At 39.2% G+C, this 23,040-nt stretch overlaps 2 protein-coding genes across 7 annotated transcripts in view; one reads left to right on the forward strand and one right to left on the reverse strand.

Moving 5' to 3' along the window:
* The window catches only part of gramd2aa (GRAM domain containing 2Aa), a 35,846-nt gene extending 28,587 nt beyond the window's left edge, over positions 1 to 7,259 (forward strand). For all 4 annotated transcript variants that reach the window (XM_058401521.1, XM_058401522.1, XM_058401523.1 and 1 more), the window contains 3 exons: positions 587 to 680; positions 2,809 to 2,916; positions 5,581 to 7,259. In XM_058401521.1, coding sequence (XP_058257504.1) covers positions 587 to 680; positions 2,809 to 2,916; positions 5,581 to 5,584 — 206 coding nt within the window. In that variant the 3' untranslated portion in view covers positions 5,585 to 7,259. The remainder of the gene's footprint in view (positions 1 to 586; positions 681 to 2,808; positions 2,917 to 5,580) is intronic.
* An 11,552-nt stretch (positions 7,260 to 18,811) lies between these two features.
* Positions 18,812 to 22,921, reverse strand: senp8 (SUMO peptidase family member, NEDD8 specific). 3 transcript variants are annotated; one of them, XM_058401792.1, is made up of 3 exons: positions 22,777 to 22,917; positions 21,639 to 22,451; positions 18,812 to 21,390 (listed from the first exon to the last, which is right to left on the reverse strand). In XM_058401792.1, the coding sequence occupies exon 3, from the start codon at positions 21,355 to 21,357 to the stop codon at positions 20,719 to 20,721; it is 639 nt and encodes a 212-aa protein (XP_058257775.1). In that variant the 5' UTR covers positions 21,358 to 21,390; positions 21,639 to 22,451; positions 22,777 to 22,917; the 3' UTR covers positions 18,812 to 20,718. The 3 variants fall into 3 exon arrangements, with proteins under 3 accessions (XP_058257775.1, XP_058257776.1, XP_058257777.1); XM_058401793.1 differs by having other exon boundaries at positions 21,639 to 22,019; positions 22,777 to 22,896; XM_058401794.1 differs by lacking the exon at positions 21,639 to 22,451 and having other exon boundaries at positions 22,777 to 22,921.
* Positions 22,922 to 23,040: the final 119 nt, after the last annotated feature.

Consider the following 23,040-nt stretch of genomic DNA (forward strand, 5'->3'; position numbering starts at 1 on the left):
TTTTTTTACATTAGTATGTGTATATGCATATATGTATATATATATATATATATGTAGGTCATTCATACCAGCGGCTGTCAGACTTTACAACACCGCATTACAGTGATGTTCCAATGTGCAGTATTTTACCATTTTATAATTTTATATTTTTCATTTTTTATATGTTTATAATTTTATATAATCTTACTTTCTTTTACTGTTTGTATTATTTTATTTATTATTATTTGTATTGTGCAATATTTTTTATTTATTTATTTTCTTTTATAATTTTTACATAATTTCTTTTCTTTTACTATCTGGTCTTTTTCTTTCTATTTTTAGGTTGAAAGCCTGCATGTTAACTGTCTGTTGAACTGCTGTGACAATTGAATTTCCCCACTGTGGGATCAATAAAGTTTTATCTTATCTTATATATATATATATATATATATATATATATATATATATATATATATATATATATATATATATAAATATATATTGAATTAGCTGAAATGCCAAGGGTTTGTGTTAATAGTAATCCCCTAAATTACACACATTATCTGTGTCTCATGCTGTGTGTGTGTGTGTGTGTGTGTGTCTTCAGATAGAGCTTTAGAGTCTGAGAAGATCCTCCTGACAGAGCCTGTACCAGAACTGGGCCAGATGGAATACCAGCTGCTGAAGTTCTTCATCCTGCTGTGAGTTTGGCTCGTTTTCCCCGCGTCCTTATGTCCGCTCAGGATGATCACCCGCTTCATCATCCGCTTTAACAGACATAAAACACTTCCCAAATCTCTGATCATACATTATGCCTTATTAGGAGGTTGAACTTCCTTTTAAATGAATCGTTATTTCTCACTGTGATTCTCTAACAGAGTTTTGACTCAGTGGTTGAAGATCTGCCTCAGTTACAGTGATTATCAGTGAACTCGATCAGAGAAGGAAGGAAGGAAAGGAAAGAAGAAAGAAATTAAGAAGGAAGGAAGAAGGAAGGAAAAAAGTGATATATATTAAAAAATAAATGTATATTAAAAAAAAATATATATATATATATATATATATATGTATGTACATAAAGAATTTTAATCTGTCCAATCTGGCAACCATGAGGATGAGTCTGAAAACATGATGTATTTTTTGAAAGCCATCAAGCAGAGACATCGAGTGAACACTCACGATGCATCAGTTTCGTTCCTCTGATGAAAAAGAAAAAGAGGAACGGGAGGGAGGAAGGAAGGAAGGGTGTAAGGAAAAGAGAAAGGAATGAAAGAAAGAAGGAAAGGAAAGGAATCAAGGAAAAGAGGAAAGAAAGAATCAGTTTCGTTCCTCTGATGAAAACGAGAAATGGAAGGAAGGGAGGGAGGAAGGAAAAGAGAAAGGAATGAAAGAAAGAAGGAAAGGAATCAAGGACAAGAGGAAAGAAAGAGAGAAGGAAAGGAATGGAATGAAAGAAGGAAAGGAATGGAATGAAAGAAGGAAAGGAATGGAATGAAAGAAAGAAGGAAAGGAATCAAGGACAAGAGGAAAGAAAGAGAGAAGGAAAGGAATGGAATGAAAGAAGGAAAGGAAAGAATGAAAGGAAAGAAATAAGGAAAAAGGAAAGGAATGAAAGAAAGAAGGAAAGGAAAGGAATGAATGAAAGAAAGAAAGAGAAAGAAAGAAAGAAAGAAAGAAAGAAAGAAAGAGAAAGAAAGAAAGAAAGAAAGAAAGAAAAAGAAATAAGGAAAAATGAAAGGAATGAAAGAAAGAAGGAAAGGAAAGGAATGAAAGAAGGAAAGGAAAGAAAGAAAGAAGGAAAGAAAGAAAGAAAGAAAGAAAGAAAGAAAGAAAGAAAGAAAGAAAGAAAGGAAAGGAATTAAAGAAGGAAGGAAAGGAATGAAAGAAGGAAAGGAAAGGAATGGAATGGAAGAAGGAAAGGAAGAGTGAAAGAAAGAAGGAAAGAAAGAAAGAAAGAAGGAAAGAAAGAAAGAAAGGAAAGGAAAGGAATGAAAGAAGGAAAAGAAAGAAAGAAAGGAAAGGAATGAAAGAAAGAAGGAAAGGAATGAATGAAAGAGAAAGAAAGAAAGAAAGAAAGAAAGAAAGAAAGAAAGAAAGAAAGAAAGAAAGAAAAAGAAATAAGGAAAAAGGAAAGGAATGAAAGAAAGAAGGAAAGGAAAGGAATGAAAGAAGGAAAGGAATGAAAGAAAGAAGGAAAGGAATGAAAGAAAGAAAGAAAGAAAGAAAGAAAGAAAGGAAAGGAATGAAAGAAAGAAGGAAAGGAAAGAAAGAAAGAAAGAAAGAAAGGAAAGGAATGAAAGAAAGAAGGAAAGGAAAGAAAGAAAGAAAGAAAGAAAGAAAGAAAGAAAGAAAGAAAGAAAGGAAAGGAATTAAAGAAGGAAGGAAAGGAATGAAAGAAGGAAAGGAAAGGAATGGAATGGAAGAAGGAAAGGAAGAGTGAAAGAAAGTAGAAAAGGAAAGGAATCGAAGAAAGAAGGACAGAAAGAAATGTAAGAAAAGAAATGATATTTGGGGCTGATTGATTTTGTTTGTTGTTTTTTTAGAAAATAAAATAATTAAAATGTATTAATGACAAAAATATTTTGATTTAAATGAAAATGATCCGTAATCCGAGAGAGAACTCGTGACAAATCTAGGCTTAAAGTACCTTCCAGTGTTCATGAAACTAATCCACAAACACACTGTCTTAAAGGGAGATTTTTGGATATGTGGAAATATCATGAATAAAACATTCATGTGTTTAAAACCTCTGATCTGTGGCGTCTTCTAGAACTCTGGTGTATAGATATTTATTGGGATTTATCCGTGATGCTGCTGCTCTGTGTGCAGGATTATCCTCCTCATCCTGTCCTCGTGTTATCTGGCGTTCCGGGTGTGCAGTCTGGAGCAGCAGCTCTCCTTCCTCAGCAGTAAAGCAGCACTCCCTCTGCAGGACAGGTGAGACCTTCCTCCTCATAATCCTGTGTTCATACAGCATCCACACTGAACACAACAGAGTCTCAGAGAAACACAACAGAGTCTCAGAGAAACACAACAGAGTCTCAGAGAAACACAACAGAATCTCAGAGAAACACAACAGAGTCTCAGAGAAACACAACAGAGTCTCAGAGAAACACAACAGAATCTCAGAGAAACACAACAGAGTCTCAGAGAAACACAACAGAGTCTCAGAGAAACACAACAGAGTCTCAGAGAAACACAACAGAATCTCAGAGAAACACAACAGAGTCTCAGAGAAACACAACAGAGTCTCAGAGAAACACAACGGAGTCTCAGAGAAACACAACGGAGTCTCAGAGAAACACAACGGAGTCTCAGAGAAACACAACGGAGTCTCAGAGAAACACAACGGAGTCTCAGAGAAACACAACAGAGTCTCAGAGAAACACAACAGAATCTCAGAGAAACACAACAGAATCTCAGAGAAACACAACAGAGTCTCAGAGAAACACAACAGAGTCTCAGAGAAACACAACAGAGTCTCAGAGAAACACAACAGAGTCTCAGAGAAACACAACAGAGTCTCAGAGAAACACAACAGAGTCTCAGAGAAACACAACAGAGTCTCAGAGAAACACAACGGAGTCTCAGAGAAACACAACGGAGTCTCAGAGAAACACAACAGTCTCAGAGAAACACAACAGAGTCTCAGAGAAACACAACAGAGTCTCAGAGAAACACAACAGAATCTCAGAGAAACACAACAGAGTCTCAGAGAAACACAACGGAGTCTCAGAGAAACACAACAGAGTCTCAGAGAAACACAACGGAGTCTCAGAGAAACACAACGGAGTCTCAGAGAAACACAACAGTCTCAGAGAAACACAACAGAATCTCAGAGAAACACAACAGAGTCTCAGAGAAACACAACAGAGTCTCAGAGAAACACAACAGTCTCAGAGAAACACAACAGAGTCTCAGAGAAACACAACAGAATCTCAGAGAAACACAACAGAGTCTCAGAGAAACACAACAGTCTCAGAGAAACACAACAGAATCTCAGAGAAACACAACAGAGTCTCAGAGAAACACAACAGAATCTCAGAGAAACACAACAGAGTCTCAGAGAAACACAACAGTCTCAGAGAAACACAACAGAGTCTCAGAGAAACACAACAGAATCTCAGAGAAACACAACAGAGTCTCAGAGAAACACAACAGAGTCTCAGAGAAACACAACAGAGTCTCAGAGAAACACAACAGAGTCTCAGAGAAACATAACAGAGTCTCAGAGAAACACAACAGAGTCTCAGAGAAACACAACGGAGTCTCAGAGAAACACAACAGAGTCTCAGAGAAACACAACAGAGTCTCAGAGAAACACAACAGAGTCTCAGAGAAACACAACGGAGTCTCAGAGAAACACAACAGAGTCTCAGAGAAACATAACAGAGTCTCAGAGAAACACAACAGAGTCTCAGAGAAACACAACAGAGTCTCAGAGAAACACAACGGAGTCTCAGAGAAACACAACAGAGTCTCAGAGAAACACAACAGAATCTCTGAGAAACACAACAGAGTCTCAGAGAAACACAACAGAAACAGGAACACAAGCGAAGTGACGTGAAATTTCAGAATAAAAATGATTGAAACATCTGTTTTTTTTAGTTAAATGCAAACAAACAAGGCTAAGTATATTTTACAAAAAATAAATCATTTATAGTTTACATGCAGAATAAAACATAAAGAGTCTTGAAGTTAGTTATTTCCCAGTGAGAGCACGTCTCGGCGTGTTTCCTATTACTTTTATTTTATTAAAATTGTTCTGTGAGCAACTGCAACTTAACCATTTCCTTGAGGGAATCCATCTAATATTCAGATTCACATTACTGTAATCCTGTGATTTGGAATTACAATGATGTTCGAGAATAATGAGCAGATCATTCTGAATAATCAGTATTAAGAATGCTGTGTTTGACGCTATAAGTGATACTCTGGTGCAATAGTAATGTCTTTAGCTCTACATTTACTGTACACTGTGTTGGCAAAAGTTTTGGGACACCCCTCCAAATCATTGAATTCAGGGGTTGGACTCGGCCCCTTAGTTCCAGTGAAAGGAACTCTTAATGCTTCAGCTTCATACCAAGATATTATGGACAATTTCATGCTCCCAACTTTGTGGGAACAGTTTGGGGATGACCCCTTCCTGTTCCACCATGACTGCACACCAGTGCACAAAGCAAGGTCCATAAAGACATGGATGAAGGAGTTGTTGGTGTGTGATGAATTAGAGCAGCCAGACTCACAATCTCCTCTCTAATTCATCCCTAAGGTGTTCTATCAGGTTGAGGTGCAGGCCAGTCAGGTTCCTCCACACCAAACTCGCTCATCCATGTCTTTATGGACCTTGCTTTGTGCACTGGTGTGCAGTCATGTTGGAACAGGAAGGGGTCATCCCCAAACTGTTCCCACAAAGTTGGGAGCATGAAATTGTCCAAAATGCCTGAAGCATTAAGAGTTCCTTTCACTGGAACTAAGGGGCCAAGCCCTGAAAGACAACAGCTGGAGTGGTGTCCCAAAATAGTGTATATATTGACCCTTCACTGAGCTATGATACTGTAATAAAACCAACACAGACATATCCTGTATGTATTGTTCCAGGTAGCTGATGGTGTCGGAGAGCAATGACCTGAACGGAACACTCATTTTTTTATTCTCTGCACTGAAGCCGAGACGCCAGCCTGCTTCGCCGCGTGATTTTTGCATAGAGAGATTAAAAGACGAAGGCTGGATGTGGCACTGCGGGATTTTCGGTGCCACTGGATGGAGGAGGAAGTGAACCTCAGGTCATGTAACCAGCACTTAGGAGCAGGTCCGTCTGCTGGGACAGAAACGGCTGTGGAAGGAATTACGGCGGGAATATCGATCATTTATTTGCCTCTTAATTTCCGAGATCGAACAACATGGAAGAGGCTTCAAGCACACAGAGTGATGGGTGAAGCCGGGTATGAGCCGCTCGGTCAGCTGTTTCCTCGCTCATGAAAGAATTTTATACAGGAAGAGTTAAAGGTCTAAAAGTGTTTTTAATTATGCAAACAAGACTTAAGCTACGTTCACACATACAGTGATTTTTATCTCCGCAAGTCTCCAGTCGCTGTACCAGGAAGTCTCCAGTAGGTGTTTCTACGCTACTACTGGTTGCCATGATAATAATATTTATCAGTGGGTGGAGTGTCAGGTTTCTTGATGCTGAAATGAAACATTTTGGAGGGAGATTTTGTTGTTTGTGTCTAAAAGTTTCTAGAAGTATCATACGAGGTGTTCGCTCTGCCATCTTCACGCCAAGTCGCTGCATATTTGCATAAACTTTTCTCAGCTTCACTGGACACGCCCACTTCTAGTCGCCTGAAGTTCATTTACGATTTCTGCTCACTTTGCCGCCGAGACTCGCTGTATGTCTGGACGTAGCATCACTCTCTCGAACACATTAAACTCTCAGCACTTATTCAGTTTTTGTACTCCTGCACAGTTTCACGTGAACTGCTACGGATTCGTTCGCAGTCACTCCTGAATAACACGCGTTACAGGTTCACCAGCTAAAAAGACTGGATTTATTTATTTCCTCAAGCTGTAGCCCGTTTCTGTTCAGGATGGACGCAGACGGACGCGAAAGCAGATAGCATTTTATTTAGGTATTTTATAGAAGACGAGAATGTGACACTGGATCACTGGACACAAGTCAGTGCATTATACTGTACACACACACAAACCCTTTTCCTAACCCTAATGCATCTTCTTTTTGAAGTATAGCTCTGTTTATATTTATAGGTTTATTAATAATCGCTGAACCTGCACATGATGTAAACTGTGAATGCATTTCATCTAAAAAGGCGATATGTGTAAAGGAAGCGCTGAAGCACTACCAGGCAGGTATCAGGACTGGACCGGACCGGACCGGTGATGGGATATTCTGGACATCTGACACAAGATTTTTGAGACATTGAAGAAGTAACTGTAATGAGATCATGAAATTATTATTATTGTTGTTGTTGTTACTATTATTATGAACTCCAGACTGTTATGTAATCAGGGTTTTCTTCCTTTTTTAAAAATAAATGAACTTGGCTCCAGCTTTAACAACCCTGCTGCTCACCCTAGCGGACGTTGCTAACCTCTCTGAACCTAAGAATAGATATTTATTTTACAAGGAGAAAAGCCATGAACTATAACGAATACAGTCGTCAGAGCAGAACCTCATCTTTGTGAACTGAAAAGTAGGAACTTATGCAAAGCAGTGTTTGAAATGAAAACATTTTCATTAAAACTAATTTTTCACACAAGTGCTTCACTCGTTTTTTTTTCCTGTAGTAAAAGGATTATGGTTGAAGTCTCGCCACTTGAAGGTGCTCACTGCTGCTGAGGATGGACCACATAGGTGGACTGGAGATAGATGGGATTGCTGTGAATGGTGCAACTTGGAGATCATGGAGGTACACTATAATGCCAAAGGTTTTGGGACACCCCTCCAGATCATTGAATTCAGGTGTTGTTTTTCACGGGTTGGACTCGGCCCCTTAGTTCCAGTGAAAGAAACTCTTAATGCTTCAGCATACCAAGACAATTTGGACTATTTTTATGCTCTCAGCTTTGTGGGAATAGTTTGGGGATGACCCCTTCCTGTTCCAACATGACCAGTGCACACCAGTGCACAAAGCAAGGTCTAGAAAGACATGGATGAGTGAGTTTGGTGTGGAGGAGCTTGACTGGCCTGACCTCAACCTGATAGAACACCTTTTGGATGAATTAGAGTGAAGACTGCGAGCCGGACCTTCTCATCCAGCATCAGTGCCTGACCTCACAATTGCGCTTCTAGAGGAATGGTCAAAAATTCCCATAAACACACTCCTAAACCTTGTGGAAAGCTTTCGCAGAAGATCTGAAGCTGTTCAGCTGCAAAGGGCGGGACAACTCATTACATTCACGTGCATGTAAAAGCAGACATCCCAAAACATTTGGCAATATAGTATAGCTTTCATAAATGATCATAGTTTTAATAAATTCCTTCCTGCCGAAGCCATCACGTTCACTGACAGAGCGCAAAACCGACCACAGCAGTATTTATTAAAACTATAAGAAATTCAGAAATGACACTGATGATCACATATTTGCTCAAAAGCTCTTTTGCACTTATATATACAGTGAGGGAAAAATTATTTGACCCCCTGATGATTTTGTACGTTTGCCCACTGACAAAGAAATGATCAGTCTGTAATTTTAATGGTAGGTTTATCTGAACAGTGAGAGACAGAATAACAACAAAAATAATCCAGAAAAATTCTTTTCAGAGAATTTCAGAAAAGTTATACATTGATTTGCATTTTATTGAGTGAAATAAGTATTTGACCCCTTTGCAAAACATGACTTAGTACTTGGTGGCAAACCCTTGTTGGCAATCACAGACGTCAGACATTTCTTGTAGTTGGCCATCAGGTTTGCACACATCTCACATCTCAAGGAATTTGGGCCCACTCCTCTTCGCAGATCCTCTCCAAGTCATTGAGGTTTTGTGGCTGACCCTTCAGCTCCCTCCACAGATTTTCTATGGGATTAAGGTCTGGAGACTGGCTAGGCCACTACAGGACCTTAATGTGCTTCTTTTTGAACCACTCCTTTGTTGTTATTCTGTCTCTCACTGTTCAGATAAACCTACCATTAAAATTACAGACTGATCATTTCTTTGTCAGTGGGCAAACGTACAAAATCAAATAATTTTTTCCCTCACTGTAGAACACAGTTATAGAAAGGAAATGATTTATAATCACAGGATCTGTTCCCTTTAGAGTCTGGTTCCTCTCCAGGTTTTTCATCATATTGTCTCAGGCAGTTTTTCCTCACCACCCTAACCTCTGGCCTGCTCATTAGGGATAAATTCAAAATTTTGCCATTTTTATTCAGAATTTTTATATTCCAGAAAAGCTGCTTTGTGACAATTGTCCATTGTTAAAAACGCTATACAAAAAAATGTAATTAACACACAGAAATGAATGACAAAATAGAATAAAATTGACTATTATTAATTATTAATTATTATTATTATTATTATTATTATTATTATTATTATTATTATTATTATTATTACAGATTTTTCATCTGTAGAGATGTATTAGCTACAAAAATTTATGTACATTTGTTGTTCTTTTATTTTGGGTGATATTGGCTGATGAAGCCGTCTTGAAAATTCGACCTTTGTGTCTAAAAATAAATAAATAAATAAATAAATAAATAATAATAAAAATAAAAAAAAAATAATGCATTTTATGTCAATTATCCGAATGTGACATTACATTGGACGCTAAGGAAAAATAAATATAAATAAATAACTCTGTTACTGTCAGAAAATGCTGCCAGTATCATTAAAGAAATGTAAAAAATGAAAGAAAAATTAAAGAAGTCATTAAAGAAATGTAAAATAAAAACAAACAAAAAAACAAGAAAGTTAAATGTATTTGTTCATGGAGTTAATGTCAATTTAAATTCTAACAATCTTTTTAAGCATTATAAGGACTAAATTTGTCTCATTGTTCTATTAAACTGTAAACTCCTACAGTGTATCTGTAAGAGAGAGAGAGAGAGAGAGAGGTCTGTTGTCCACATGTCTCTGAACCTGGTGAAGCTCTTAAACAATTGTTTATGATTATTTAACATATGGAAACAGATTGGCTGCTTCCCTAACCGCTGTTTTTCTGCCTCACTCAGGACGGATCATTTCCCTCAGGATGCGCAGAGCTTCCAGACCACACTCGACTTAATGGACTTCAGTGAGTTTGGATGAATTATTCATAAATGCTTCCCAGGTCAGGCTCGTGAAAGAGCTTTAGGAACCCACAGTTTATATCTCGGAAGTGCTGGTGTTGCTTCAGGTAGAGAGATACGCTGCTTCATGTGGAGCTGCTGTCAGAGTAAGAATACAGAGACAAAATACCGATCTTTCCTTCAACCTCATTCGGTGTAGTTACTGTATTAAAGTGGCAGCAGGGTGTGTTTCGATCGTTTGCAGTCTAGACTGGTCTGTGCTCATTGATCCATGAAGCTCTAGGGATGGTTGAGCTCTGAGCCCAGCTGCTCGTGGATTAGAGATGGACAAAACCAATTACAGGCTGTTTCAGATGCCCATTTTATGCATGGATTTATAATAATAATAATAATAACTACTTTTACTAATAACAATAATAAACAAACAAATAAACAAACAAATAAATAAATAAATAATGTGGTTCATAATAAAAATCAGTGGCTGAAACACTGGACTATGGATCAGAAGGTTGTTGGTTCGATTCTCAGCACGGCTAAAGTGCTATGCTGGGCCCTTGAGCAAGGCCTTGTAAGATGTTTGTAAATGTAGTAACAGTAGTAGTATTAGTAATAGCAGTAGTAAGAGTAGTAGTACTAGTAGCGGTTGGAGTAGAAGTAATAGTATTAGCAGTACTAGTAACAGCACCACTAGTAGCAGAAGTAGTAGTAACAGTGCCATTAGTACTAGTAATAACAGTAGTAGTATTAACAGCAGCATTAGTAGTATTAACAGCAGCAGCAGTAGTAGTAATAGCAGAAGTAGTAGACGTATAAGAAGTAGTAATGGTAATAGTACTAGCTGTTGCAGTAATAGCAATAACTAACAATGATAGCAGTAATAGCTGTAACAGTATCAGTAATAGCACTAACTAACAATGATAGCAGTAACAGTAGTAACAGTATCAGTAATAGCACTAACTGTAACAATGATAGCAGTAATAGCTGTAACAGTATCAGTAATAGCACTAACTGTAACAATGATAGCAGTAACAGTAGTAACAGTATCAGTAATAGCAGTAACTGTAACAATGATAGCAGTAACAGCAGTAATAGCTGTAACAGTATCAGTAATAGCAGGAACTGTAACAATGATAGCAGTAATAGCTGTAACAGTATCAGTAATAGCACTAACTAACAATGATAGCAGTAACAGTAGTAACAGTATCAGTAATAGCACTAACTGTAACAATGATAGCAGTAACAGTAGTAACAGTATCAGTAATAGCACTAACTAACAATGATAGCAGTAACAGTAGTAACAGTATCAGTAATAGCAATAACTGTAACAATGATAGCAGTAACAGCAGTAATAGCTGTAACAGTATCAGTAATAGCAATAACTGTAACAATGATAGCAGTAACAGTAGTAACAGTATCAGTAATAGCAATAACTGTAACAATGATAGCAGTAACAGTAGTAACAGTATCAGTAATAGCAATAACTGTAACAATGATAGCAGTAACAGTAGTAACAGTATCAGTAATAGCAGTAACTGTAACAATGATAGCAGTAACAGCAGTAATAGCTGTAACAGTATCAGTAATAGCAGGAACTGTAACAATGATAGCAGTAATAGCTGTAACAGTATCAGTAATAGCACTAACTGTAACAATGATAGCAGTAACAGCAGTAACAGTATCAGTAATAGCACTAACTAACAATGATAGCAGTAACAGTAGTAACAGTATCAGTAATAGCAATAACTAACAATGATAGCAGTAATAGCTGTAACAGTATCAGTAATAGCAGGAACTGTAACAATGATAGCAGTAACAGCAGTAATAGCTGTAACAGTATCAGTAATAGCAGTAACTGTAACAATGATAGCAGTAACAGCAGTAACAGTATCAATAATAGCAGTAACTTTATCAGTAATAACAGTAGTATTAATAGTAGTAACAGCAGCAGCAGTGTAAGCAGTCATAGATGTGGTAGCAACAGTAACAGCAGTAGTAGTGGCACTTACACACTGTACTTTCTGTGAATGATCTATATAAAAAATGTCAAGTCTGCAGTTCCGCTCACAGACAGCAAGAGGAGACAAACACCAGTCATCTATTATCATATCTCCAACAGGAAACCACCTCCACCACTAAACCCATTAAAGACAGTTGGATTGAAATGTGTGTGGCGTGATGTGCTTTGAGATTCCTGTGAATCGTGTTCTGAAGCTCGCAATCTCACCCACCATTTTGCAGCAAGACCATGATCCATTTGAGCAGAGTAGACAGGTGAGGAAGTGAGAAAGCTGGACAGACTGAATAATTAACGCACCGCTGCATCGTCCTTTTTTCCGTTACAGATGAAGCAAGGTCCAAATCCCACTTCATTACCTTCTGCAGGTAGTCAGACGGCATTGTGGGTAATGTAGGAAACTGTGAATCTACTCTAGAGCAAAGGATTTTCAACTCATTTGTAATTTCATTACAGAATAAATCTTGCACATGGTTGGAGTTTAGATGTTATTTCTTGTTTGTTTCTATATGATGAAATTTTGCATGTGTCTGTACAATGTCCTCTGTAGCTATAAGTAGATTTGAGTTTAAAAGAGAAATGTTGGTGTTACTGTTAAATGTCTAAACCACAAATTATATGCATGTTAGCATTTTATTTTTTCCCCTCTCAACACGACTAAAGCTAAAGTTATCCTGGGGCAAGCCTTTACAGATCCTGTACTTGACCCATAGGCCATATTGACCTCATATGTCACTGATGTGCAGGATTCCCCTGTCAAATAGCAGTTAATCCAGTCCTCATTCTCCTCCTGAACTGAAAAGGCTAGCAGGCTAGGTGATATATACACTATATTGCCAAATGTTTTCGGACATTTGGGAAGGGCTGGCTCCACTCTAATTCATCCCAAAGGTGTTCTATGGGGTTGAGGTCAGGACTCAAGTTCTGGTCAAGTTATGGACCTTGCTTTGTGCACTGGTGTGCAGTCATGTTGGAACAGGAAGGGGTCATCCCCAAACTGTTCCCACAAAGTCGGGAGCATGAAATTGTTCAAAATGCCTGAAGCATTAAGAGTTCCTTTCACTGGAACTAAGGGGCCGAGCCCAACCCCTGAAACACAACACCTGAATTGAATGATTTGGAGGGGTGGGTGTCCCAAAACCTTTTTAGATTGCTTTTATTAAACTAATTTTAATATTTAAAAGATATTTTTACTCAATTTAAGCTTGTATTATTCTATTGTTACTATTATTATTACTATTATTATTATTATTATTTACAAAAATTGACCTCATATATCATTGCTGTAAAAAAGCAGTGAACCTAGTCTTCATTCTCCTCACATCTGAGTGAACAGAGACATGTTTCTGTTTCTATGATCTGCTGGTGAAGTTGTTTTCCTGCCCAGTGCAAGAGAAAGCGGCTTCCCGTGATCACATGCACGCTAAGTGGATTTCTTTGGCCTTATAAACTTTATCCGATCATGAACTGTGCTGAAGTACATTTTCAAATAATCTGATAGAACAGAACTAGAACCTTACATGACCAAATGTTTGTGGACACCTGGACATCACACTCATATGTGGGCCTTTACTAAAAGTTGAAAGCATACAGTTGTCTAGAATGTGTTTGTATGCTGTAGCTTTACAGTTTCCCTTCACTGGAGCTGAGAGAGACTCAAACCCTGTTCCAGCATGACAATGTTCCTTTGCACAAAGCACAGAGCTCCATGATGACATGGTGTGGAGGTTAAGGTTGGAGCGGAAGAACTCGAGTGTCCTGACTCTGACTCAACCCCACTGAACACCTTTGGGATGAACTGGAGTCTCCTTACTCTTACAACATCGGTGTCTGATCTCACTAATGCTCTTGTAGCTGAATCCACACAGCCTCGCTCCAACATCTAGTGATTAAACCTTCCCAGAAGAGAAGAGTGCAGCTTATTATAACAGCAAAGAAAATAGAAATCTGGAACAGGATGTTCAGCACGCACATAAAGATCAGGTGTCCACACATTTTTGGCTATATAGTGTACTTACACACCCATTGCAAAATAAATTAAAGGTATGTGCTTCTGCATGACACCTTTAAGCTCACTGAGAAAGTTTGCTATGTTGAAGACAGCTTAGTTCTGCCACAGCTATCACGTCACGTCATACAGTGCCTTGCATAAGTATTTGCCCCCTTGACCTTTTCCACAGGGTGTAGTGTTAAAACCTGGACCTGAAATCTGCTTTTACTATTTGTTTTACACAAAATCACAAACAGTCAGATAAATAAATAATTAAATAAACAAGCAAACTATTTATTAATTATCATGACACATAGCTTAATGAAACAACAAAGCAGACAGTTTGTTAGCTGCAAAAGTATTCACACCCTTCTTGAGTCACTTGGTTGTAATTACAGCTGAATCCTGATGTACTGTTTATAAATAAATACTGTATTAGCTAGTAAGAATATCAGTATGAGTCAATCGAGTAACATTTCTTTTTTATTAGATTACTTTTAAACAATAAAATAAAAACTTTAAAACATTTAAACTTTCAAAAAGATATTTTTATTTTTACTCAGTTCAAGCTTTTTATTTTTTTATTGTTCTATACTGTTAACAATTTTTAATGTATTTTATTTTGTTCTATCGGCAGATCATTTACTTTTTTTTTCAAGCGTTTAGGCTATTTGTAGAAAAGTGCAAAATAATGTGTCCATTATAATGAGAAATGATATGTAACATTTCTTTTATTTTGGATATTTCAATTTATTAAGATGATAAAAAATAAAAACAAATAAAAAAGGAAAGTGATGTACTTCTTGTTATCTTATGTTAAGTAATATAATAATAATGCTAATAATAATATTTATACCTGGGGCAAATGTTTATAGAGGAAGAGTCATTCTGTAGTCACACGTCACATGACCTTTAAATGCTCTCTGCCTCAGGTGAGTGGCCGGCATTTTTATGGCATCAAAGAGAGAGAGAGGGAGAGAGAGAGTGGGATGGAGGGAGCAAGGGAGAGAGAGTGAGAGAGGAGAGAGAGAGACATAGAGGAAGAGAGAGGGAGAGAAAGTGAGAGAGGGGGGGTGAGAGAGAGGGAGGAAGGGAGGGAGCAAGGGAGAGAGTGAGAGAGGAGAGAGAGAGAGAGAGAGAGAGAGAGTTTGAGAAGAGAGAGAGGGGACAATGTTCAAAAGTTTCTTCACTGTGAGCAGCTCAAAAACACGTTCTCACGTTACACACCTCGTCCTGCAATGCTGCACTGTCAGGGTGTGTTACAGAGACACATTTCTTTTGTCATGGAACCAGCAGGAAAGAGTTATGGCTTCTTTCAGCGAGAGTATTCCAGTTACGTTGATTATTATTACTTCCTGCGCAGTAAATAGACTGGAAATAGTTGCAAAATGGATGTAGTAGGTTTCAGATGTGCCTGACATGCTCATGAGATAAATCAGAGGCAGGGAGAGTTTGCTGGAGGGCTGGAGTTTGGAGACAGAGGCTGTAAATATGTTTGCACTTCGGAGAGACCTGCAGCGTATTACAGCGCCGCTCAGGAGGATGTGCTAAAAGCAGGGTGGTTTAGTTTGACAGCTGAGAAATAGGGTTAATGCTCCTTCAAAAGAGATAATGTGAAACACCTGAGGAGCTTCTTTCTGCTTCAGGGAGGATTTCTCTCAGCTCACATCAATCACTGCACTTTACCTGGAAATGGAAATGTGCCATGCTGGCAGATGTGTCACGCATGAACTTTTTGTTCTTTTCGAACGTTCAGAAATGAAAGCTCCACCTTCAGCCTGAGTGACGTGATCTTTAGAATTTACACGTGAGCTTCAATGCTGGTTTTTACTGCGGTTAATCATCAGAGGGACGGCTCATGTCGGACGTTTGGGGGACGAAGTTAGGGAGGTCAGATTAAGATGGTTTGGACATGTCCAGAGGAGGGAGAGTGAGTATATTGGTAGGAGAATGTTGGACATGGAGCTGCCAGGCAGGAGGCAAAGAGGAAGGCCAAAGAGGAGGTATATGGAGGTAATAAATGAGGATATGAAGCTAGTGGGTGCAAGTGATGAGGATGCAGAAGATAGGGATAGGTGGAGAGAGATGATTCGCTGTGGAGACCCCTGAAGGGAAAAGCCCAAAGAAGAAGAAGTATCATCTCCTTCGTTATCCATAATTTAGTCCTGGCTTTATGGCTACTTAAAGAGAGCGATGCGGCGGGGATTTAACCTTTTAGTCTATCCAGTTTACTCTCTCACCTCAACATAACACACACTTAACACAAACATTCACCATTACGCTCGGCATCTTATACATCGCTAGCTAGCTGCACCAAGCCTAGTGTCGTTTAGCCAAATTGCATTCTGGGACGTTTGAGTTGAGGGTTTGCACCAATACCACCGTGACATCTCATTAGTATGACAAATTTTTTCTCACTAGTATGATACGTTTTTAAGATTTTTTTTTTATTATTTATTGCTTTACTCTTTTCCCCAGAAGCCAAAAAATTGAACTTGCTCCTGTTTTGTGTTCATGTGTCCATGTGTCCATTGAGTGTCTTTGTCATGTCCCACATTCATATGAAGCTCATATGAATGTAGACAATGGGATATGCCAGCTTAGTGGTTAAGATGGTGGACTACTGATCAGAAGGTTTTGAGTTTGAGTCCCAGGTTCACCAAGCGACCACTGCTGGGCCCCTGAGCAAGGCCCTTAACCCTCAGTTGTATAAAATGAGATAAATTGTAAGTTGCTCTGGATAAGGGTGTCTGCTAAATGTAAATGTAGACACTCAGGGCTTTTTGTAGTTTTCCAGAAGTAATTCCGTTATTCCCTAGCCTACTAGGAGTGATGTATTCAAATAAAAAATTCCAAGAATACCAAAAAGGGTTTGTTTTTTCCAGACATCTTCACAGAAAACCCCATTTCTGCTCTCTGAGATGCCCCAAGTGCTTGTTCATAAGCATCTATAGTGTGAAGGTGTTTAGCTTCAACCACTAAAATTCTGCGTAAGGTTATCCAACAGAGGGAAAAACACACGTCTAAAACACACCGAGAGCCGACAGAGTCCTGACTCATTTTATATCAGACTCACAGCCGGAAAATCTTTCATTTGTTTACACTGATTGAAAAAGTCTGATAAGTCAGTTTCCATTCCACCAGTGTACTGTTAAAAGGGGTTAATGGAGCTGAAAAATGGTGAATGGGAAAATATCTTCAACACAACCATCAGCATCACTAACACTCCTAAAATCAAACCACTAAAACGTCAGTATTTGTATCAGACTAGGAATTTTCCTTTCATTATTTTGTTCATTTATTCCTGAATACAGCACCTAGAAGACGTGATGGTTTAGTGATTAATGGTTTGGGAAACCCTGCTCTTCTGTTTCAGCTCATTTAAGTGTGAGGAATCTGTACAATGTTGCTTTTACTTCACTTAAGGCATTTTTTCTGACACGCTAATCTCTATAAGGTCAGGCCTGATGGAAAAATCCCAGCTTTCACTGACCTTCACATTCTGTAACAGAATAGTTTCCTTCTCGTGAACACTCATTTGTTTCACATTCATCAGTGTAGCTGAGACGCTTCTGTTAGGAGATTTCTTTTTTTTTTTTAGCGCACGTATTAGTCTTGGAGGAAATACGTTTACAGGGAGAACTGAAGCATGGGCGAGGCGGAAAATCCCGCCACTTTTGGGCCGAATGTCGGGGTCCGTACCTCAGGCCTAGTGGGTCCAGCAGGGCCTCGTCGGACTCATCTCGGCCTCCTCTACGAGACTTTCAAATATGGAGCAGATCTGACCCCCGGGGGCGGAAGTAACATGGCTTCAAATGTGACGTGTTAGGTGATCGGATTCGGGCCCCCGTTTCTCGGGGCCCTGTGGTCCCGGAGGGTCGGGATCAGTCTGAATTTTATATTAATTTATGCCATTTGGCATCCTTATCCAGAGCTACTTACATTTTTATCTCATTTTATACAACTGAGCAGTTGAAGGCTAAGGGCCTTGCTCAGGGGCCCAGCAGTGGCAGCTTGGTGACCTGGGATTCAAACTCACAACCTTCTGATCAGTTATCCAACACCTAAACCACTGAGCACCCTCTCTCTAGAATGTGTGACAAGAAAACTGCTCGTCGCTCCACCCACTAAGCTATGTTGTTACTATAGCAACCGGTAATAGGAACGCCTATTAACGACTTCAGAGCAGAGACTAGAGACTTTGTACTGGTCCTGTGGTACTGGTCTGCTGGTGGTATGGAAGACTGGGCACTATGGGTGGCAGATTGTTCAGCATCTTGGCTGGAATTTCATCCCACAATTCTCTGAGACCGTTTCAAATCTCAGCTGAAATCTGACCTCTTCATCCAACACCATTTTTATTTTTTCTGTAAAGCTACATGATGAGTATGATGACGATGGTGATAATTATTACTATTTGGTTGTTTAAAAAAAACAAAAAAACATGTTCAAACATTTTCATACGTTGAACTCATTCCTTACTAATACCAGAGGACAAATAATGGACTTTCCTCCTGTTTGGTTGTGTCCATGTTCAGATGAATGTCTTTGTCATGTCTCACTCCACAGTGGTGCTTAATATGAAGCTCATATGAAAGTAGACACTCAGGACTTTGTAGTATCTGTAGTTTTTCATAAGTATGTCTGTTTTCCATAGACTACTAGGGGTAATACATTTAGGTAATATAATAAGAAAAGTAGCGGCATGGTGGCTTAATGGTTAGCACTTTTGCCTCACACCTCCAGAGTCCTGGGTTTGAGTCTCGCTCCCACTCACTGTGTGTTTGCATGTTCTCCCCGTGCTTGGTGGGTTTCCTCTCATAGTCTAAAGACATGCCTGATTGGAGTCTCTAAATTGCCCATAGTGTGTGTGTATGTGTTTGCCCCCTGTGATGGGTTGGTACTCCGTCCAGGGTGTATCCTGCCTCAATGCCTCCCCGTGACCCGAGAGAGCTCAGACAACATCCACAACACAGACTTGTACATCATTATAACGGCTTTAAAAAAGAGAACCCAGTTTTCTCCCCCGTGAAGGAACAAACCCACGTTTCTTCTCAGACAGAAAATGGACACGGTTCACATTCTTTCTTGTTTATTTTCAGCTTTAAATGACCCTGAGCGGAAAATCTCGTAAACAAGTCGCAATCACATTCATCTCACTCATCTACATTCACTTGTGCTGAATTGATTTCAAGTTTCCTCTGACGTGTGTATGAGTGTGTGTGAGACAGACAGAGAGAGAGTGTGTGTGTGTATTCTGATGATACACACACACATTGCCGTTATTGTGGATTGTTAAACAAACATTAGCACCTTTGTGTCCTGTTTGTCTAAACTGAAAATCTAGCAAGTTTGTCTGTAAACAAACGTCACATGTGCCGCTGAAGCGCTGGTTCTTCTTCTGGGAAAACCGTTCTTAATAAAATTTTTATAAAAAAAAGAACATCAAGAAGGTTTTTCTATGAGGAAGAGTTCCTAGGTGAACCCCTCTATACATGTAAGCTTTAAGTACAGAATTATCCACGCTGAAGATGATTATTTCTCCATAACAGCACGACCCCAAGCGTGTTATTCGGCTCGTACCACAGATATTTGCCAATATAGAGTTTTGAACTAATTAGTAAACAACGCACCAGACTTTTTAACTTTACAGCTACATTAACTTTATAACTGTGAAAGAAGATTCCTGTTAGCCGCTCATCCTACAGCAGCTATAGACACTCGTTCCTTCACCAGTCTCCCCTGTGTTCTCTCTTGAAGTAGACAAAATAATGACAAAAGAAAATGCCACAATTTGACCGTTACGTGACCGAGAAACCGGAAATTGCAAAAACACTGTCCTGTGAATGTAATGATTTGTTAGAGCTTTGATTTAAAAAAAATAACGAAATGTCTCTGGAAAAAAATTGCAGCCATAGTAAAAAAAAATACCTTTGTTAAAAAAAAATAATAAAAAAATAATAATAATTGGCACAATATAGAAAGCTTTTGTTTAAATAAAAAAACTAAATTAAGAAAAATCTTTGAAAAAATTGTCGCCATAATAAAAATGCCTTTATTTAAAAAAAATTATAATAAAATAAAAATTAATAAATGTGTCTGAAAGAAAATTGGCACCATTATAAAAAATGCATGTACAACAAAATGTATAATAATAATAATAATAATAACATAAAAAACCATAATACCATAAAAAGAAAATGTTTTAAAATTAATTTATACTGGCTTTAGATGTGGCATATCCGCTTATCTATGTGCTGTTACTATGGAAACCATAACGTATCAGAACGAGCGCGTGGTTAAAAACATTTACGGCATTCAGGCACACACCTTTATCCAAAGTGACTAACATTTAGCTCACTTATACAACTGAGCAGTAAAGGGTTAATCGTTTTGCTCGCTGGCCCAGCAGTAGCAGCTTGGTGGTGGTGAGATTTGAACTCTTAATATCTTGACCACTGAACCATCACTTCCTGTTGATGAGGTCACAGCTGAAATGGATGTCATAGTTGCTGTTATAGAAAACTGATATATAGAAAACCTTCTGCTGCTGTAATGTTGTTTAAGGAGATGTTCTGCCATGGACAGTGTTATCTATAAGCAGATTATTAAAGCACAACGGGTTATTCTTTAATCAATAACAAATTTCAGTCATTGGCAAATTTCTGTGGTAGAAGAAAAGACACTACAGAATGTGCTGTTCAGTGAAATTAATCGATGAGGGAGTGTGGTGATGCGGCTCCATGGTATCCTCCCAAAGCTGATTATTTACCTCTAACTGCAAGTGTGTTATTCTTAACCTAACAATAATACAGTAAACCCTGATCAATGGTGAGAGAATGAGCGTAGCACATGCTCAGTTGAGTTGCCGCTAATTAGTAACGCATGCTGATTAAACCTCCAACTGGTTGTTGGGCTGAATTAGGATCGTTGTAAGTACTGACTTGGTTTATGAGCCACATGTCAGAGGATGTACGTCATTCTAGTTCTTTGCGAGTCTTCGGATCAGCGAGTGCCACTCTGTCCGCTTCCTGGTGATGTACGCGGGCGTGATGGTGTTCGTCGGAAGCCGAGCGCGGCCTCCGACTCGAGCGCTTTCGCACAGAGCCTCGGCAATACAGATGACGTACATGCCGCAGTCGTAGCTGTTCTGCTGCGAGGGACATGGCTCTTCCACAAAGGTCACGTCAGTCCCGGCGCCCAGGAAAGACTGGAGCTTGGCGGCGATGCGGCGAGCGTGTGTGGCATTGCCTCCGCTCTGCGAGTCGTAGTGAGAGAAATGACCAGAGTCACGCTGGTAAAGCAGCAGGCTCCAGTGTGAGCCGCCGGCCGCCTGGTTGGAGTTATCATTGACGGCGAGAAACACCCAGCGACGTGAGACTAGCCTCAGTGGCTCTAAGAAGACAGATAGCTCTTCCTGGCATGATGCACACTTAATGAACTGGGTGACCTCGGGGCTGATGAAGCAGACGGCGTCACCCAGGCTCTTAAAGCGATCCACAGCGAAGTACTCGAAGGCAAAGCCGATCACTTGGTCGTTGAGCCAGTGGGGGCCTTCCAGCAGGGAAACGTCCGAGCGCCTCAGCAAGCTGTCCTGATAACTCAAAACAACAGGGTCCATCTCCGAGGATGTGACACCAGGAAGGCGGGGTTACTGGAAAACATATGAGAAGGAGAATATAAGGTTTTGCATCAGTGACCAGAACGTTAAGGCTTTACATTGTATTTGTTTGGTGTGTGAAAGTTTCTGTAGAGTTGGACATGATCTCTGGGTTCGAATTACTCTTGTATAAGCGAGTGACTCACTGACATACAGGAAGGCACAACAAATACACTATATTGCCAAAAGTTTTGGAACGTCTGCCTTTACATACACATGAATGTAATATGGAGTTGACCCACCCTTTGCAGCTATAACAGCTTCAACTCTTCTGGGAAGGCTTTCCACAAGGTTTAGGAGTGTGTTTATGGGAACTTTTGACCATTCCACTAGAAGCGCATTTTGTGAGGTCAGGCACTGATGTTGGACAAGAAGGCCTGGCTCACAGTCTCCGCTCTAATTCTTCCCAAAGGTTCTATGGGGTTCCTCCACACCAAACTCACTCATCCATGTCTTTCTGGACCTTGCTTTGTGCACTGGTGTGCAGTCATGTTGGAACAGGAAGCGGTCATCCCCAAACTGTTCCCACAAAGTTGGGAGCATGAAATTGTCCAAAATGTCTTGGTATGAAGCTGAAGAATTAAGAGTTCCTTTCACTGGAACTAAGGGGCTGAGCCCAACACCTGAAAAACAACATACTTTTGGCAATATCGTGTATCTAAAAGTAGGAATATTACTTGCACTCAACACAAAACGGCACTGGGAGTCATGCATGTTGCCACATCCCAGCTTCAATATCCCCAGTTTGAGCTCTGGTTCCTTTCTGGTTGGAGTTTTCACAGGTTGTCTTATATCTGTGTGGGTTTCTATTGGCTTCTCTATGTAAATTCACTCTAGTTTACCCAATGTGTGAATGAGTTTGACTGGCTTTTCTCCAGATCCACCATGACCCTGATCAGGATCAAGTGCTTACTGAATATGAATAAATGAATAAATGAATGAATGAATGAATGAATATGAAACACAGATCAGAAAGCTATTAGACCTCACCTCTCTCTCTCTCTCTCTCTCTCTCTCTCTCTCTGTAATATTGTACTGTATTACATTGTATTGATCTGCAAAGTGAATAAAAAAGATGCACTGAATGTCTCTGCATGCATCACAGGAAGTCTGTCCCTTTTTCCAGACCCAGGGATCATATTTATAATGATTACATCCATTAATTACAACACAAATTGCTTCTGTATAGTATTACTTTCTTGCTACGAACAAACAAGTAAATAAATAAATAAACAAAATAAACTAGCCAACAACTTCCTGGACACATCTCTTGTCCTTAAATCCGTTGCTAGCTAGAAAGACTTAGTTAGAAATGAAAGACGGTAACTTTATTCTCATAAACTATATTCCGAACAATAATTATTAAAACATTTTTTTTACCTTAGTGTCGAAACAATCAGCAAAACCTAGCGTCATAGCTGCACCTTATTTTTTTTTTGCTACCAATGCACCACGAACAGACGGAAATTGGAGCAGAAGGACAAACTGTCGTGAAAAAAAATAAAACAATCGTATTTTACGACACTAGTGCCCTCACACCCCATGTGATTAACCGAACGATTCGCTAAGCCTCGAAGAGGACGTTGTCCTGGCAACCAATCACATTCAAGGCACTTTCTCCAACACCCGCATTCCGTGTGTGTG

Source organism: Hemibagrus wyckioides, linkage group LG10 (genome assembly GCF_019097595.1).
Source record: "Hemibagrus wyckioides isolate EC202008001 linkage group LG10, SWU_Hwy_1.0, whole genome shotgun sequence".
NCBI lineage: Eukaryota > Metazoa > Chordata > Actinopteri > Siluriformes > Bagridae > Hemibagrus > Hemibagrus wyckioides.

What these genes read in the sequence shown, in the direction of transcription:
- senp8 (XM_058401794.1), bottom strand. Translation starts at nt 21,357, where the DNA reads ATGGACCCTGTTGTTTTGAGTTATCAGGACAGCTTGCTGAGGCGCTCG.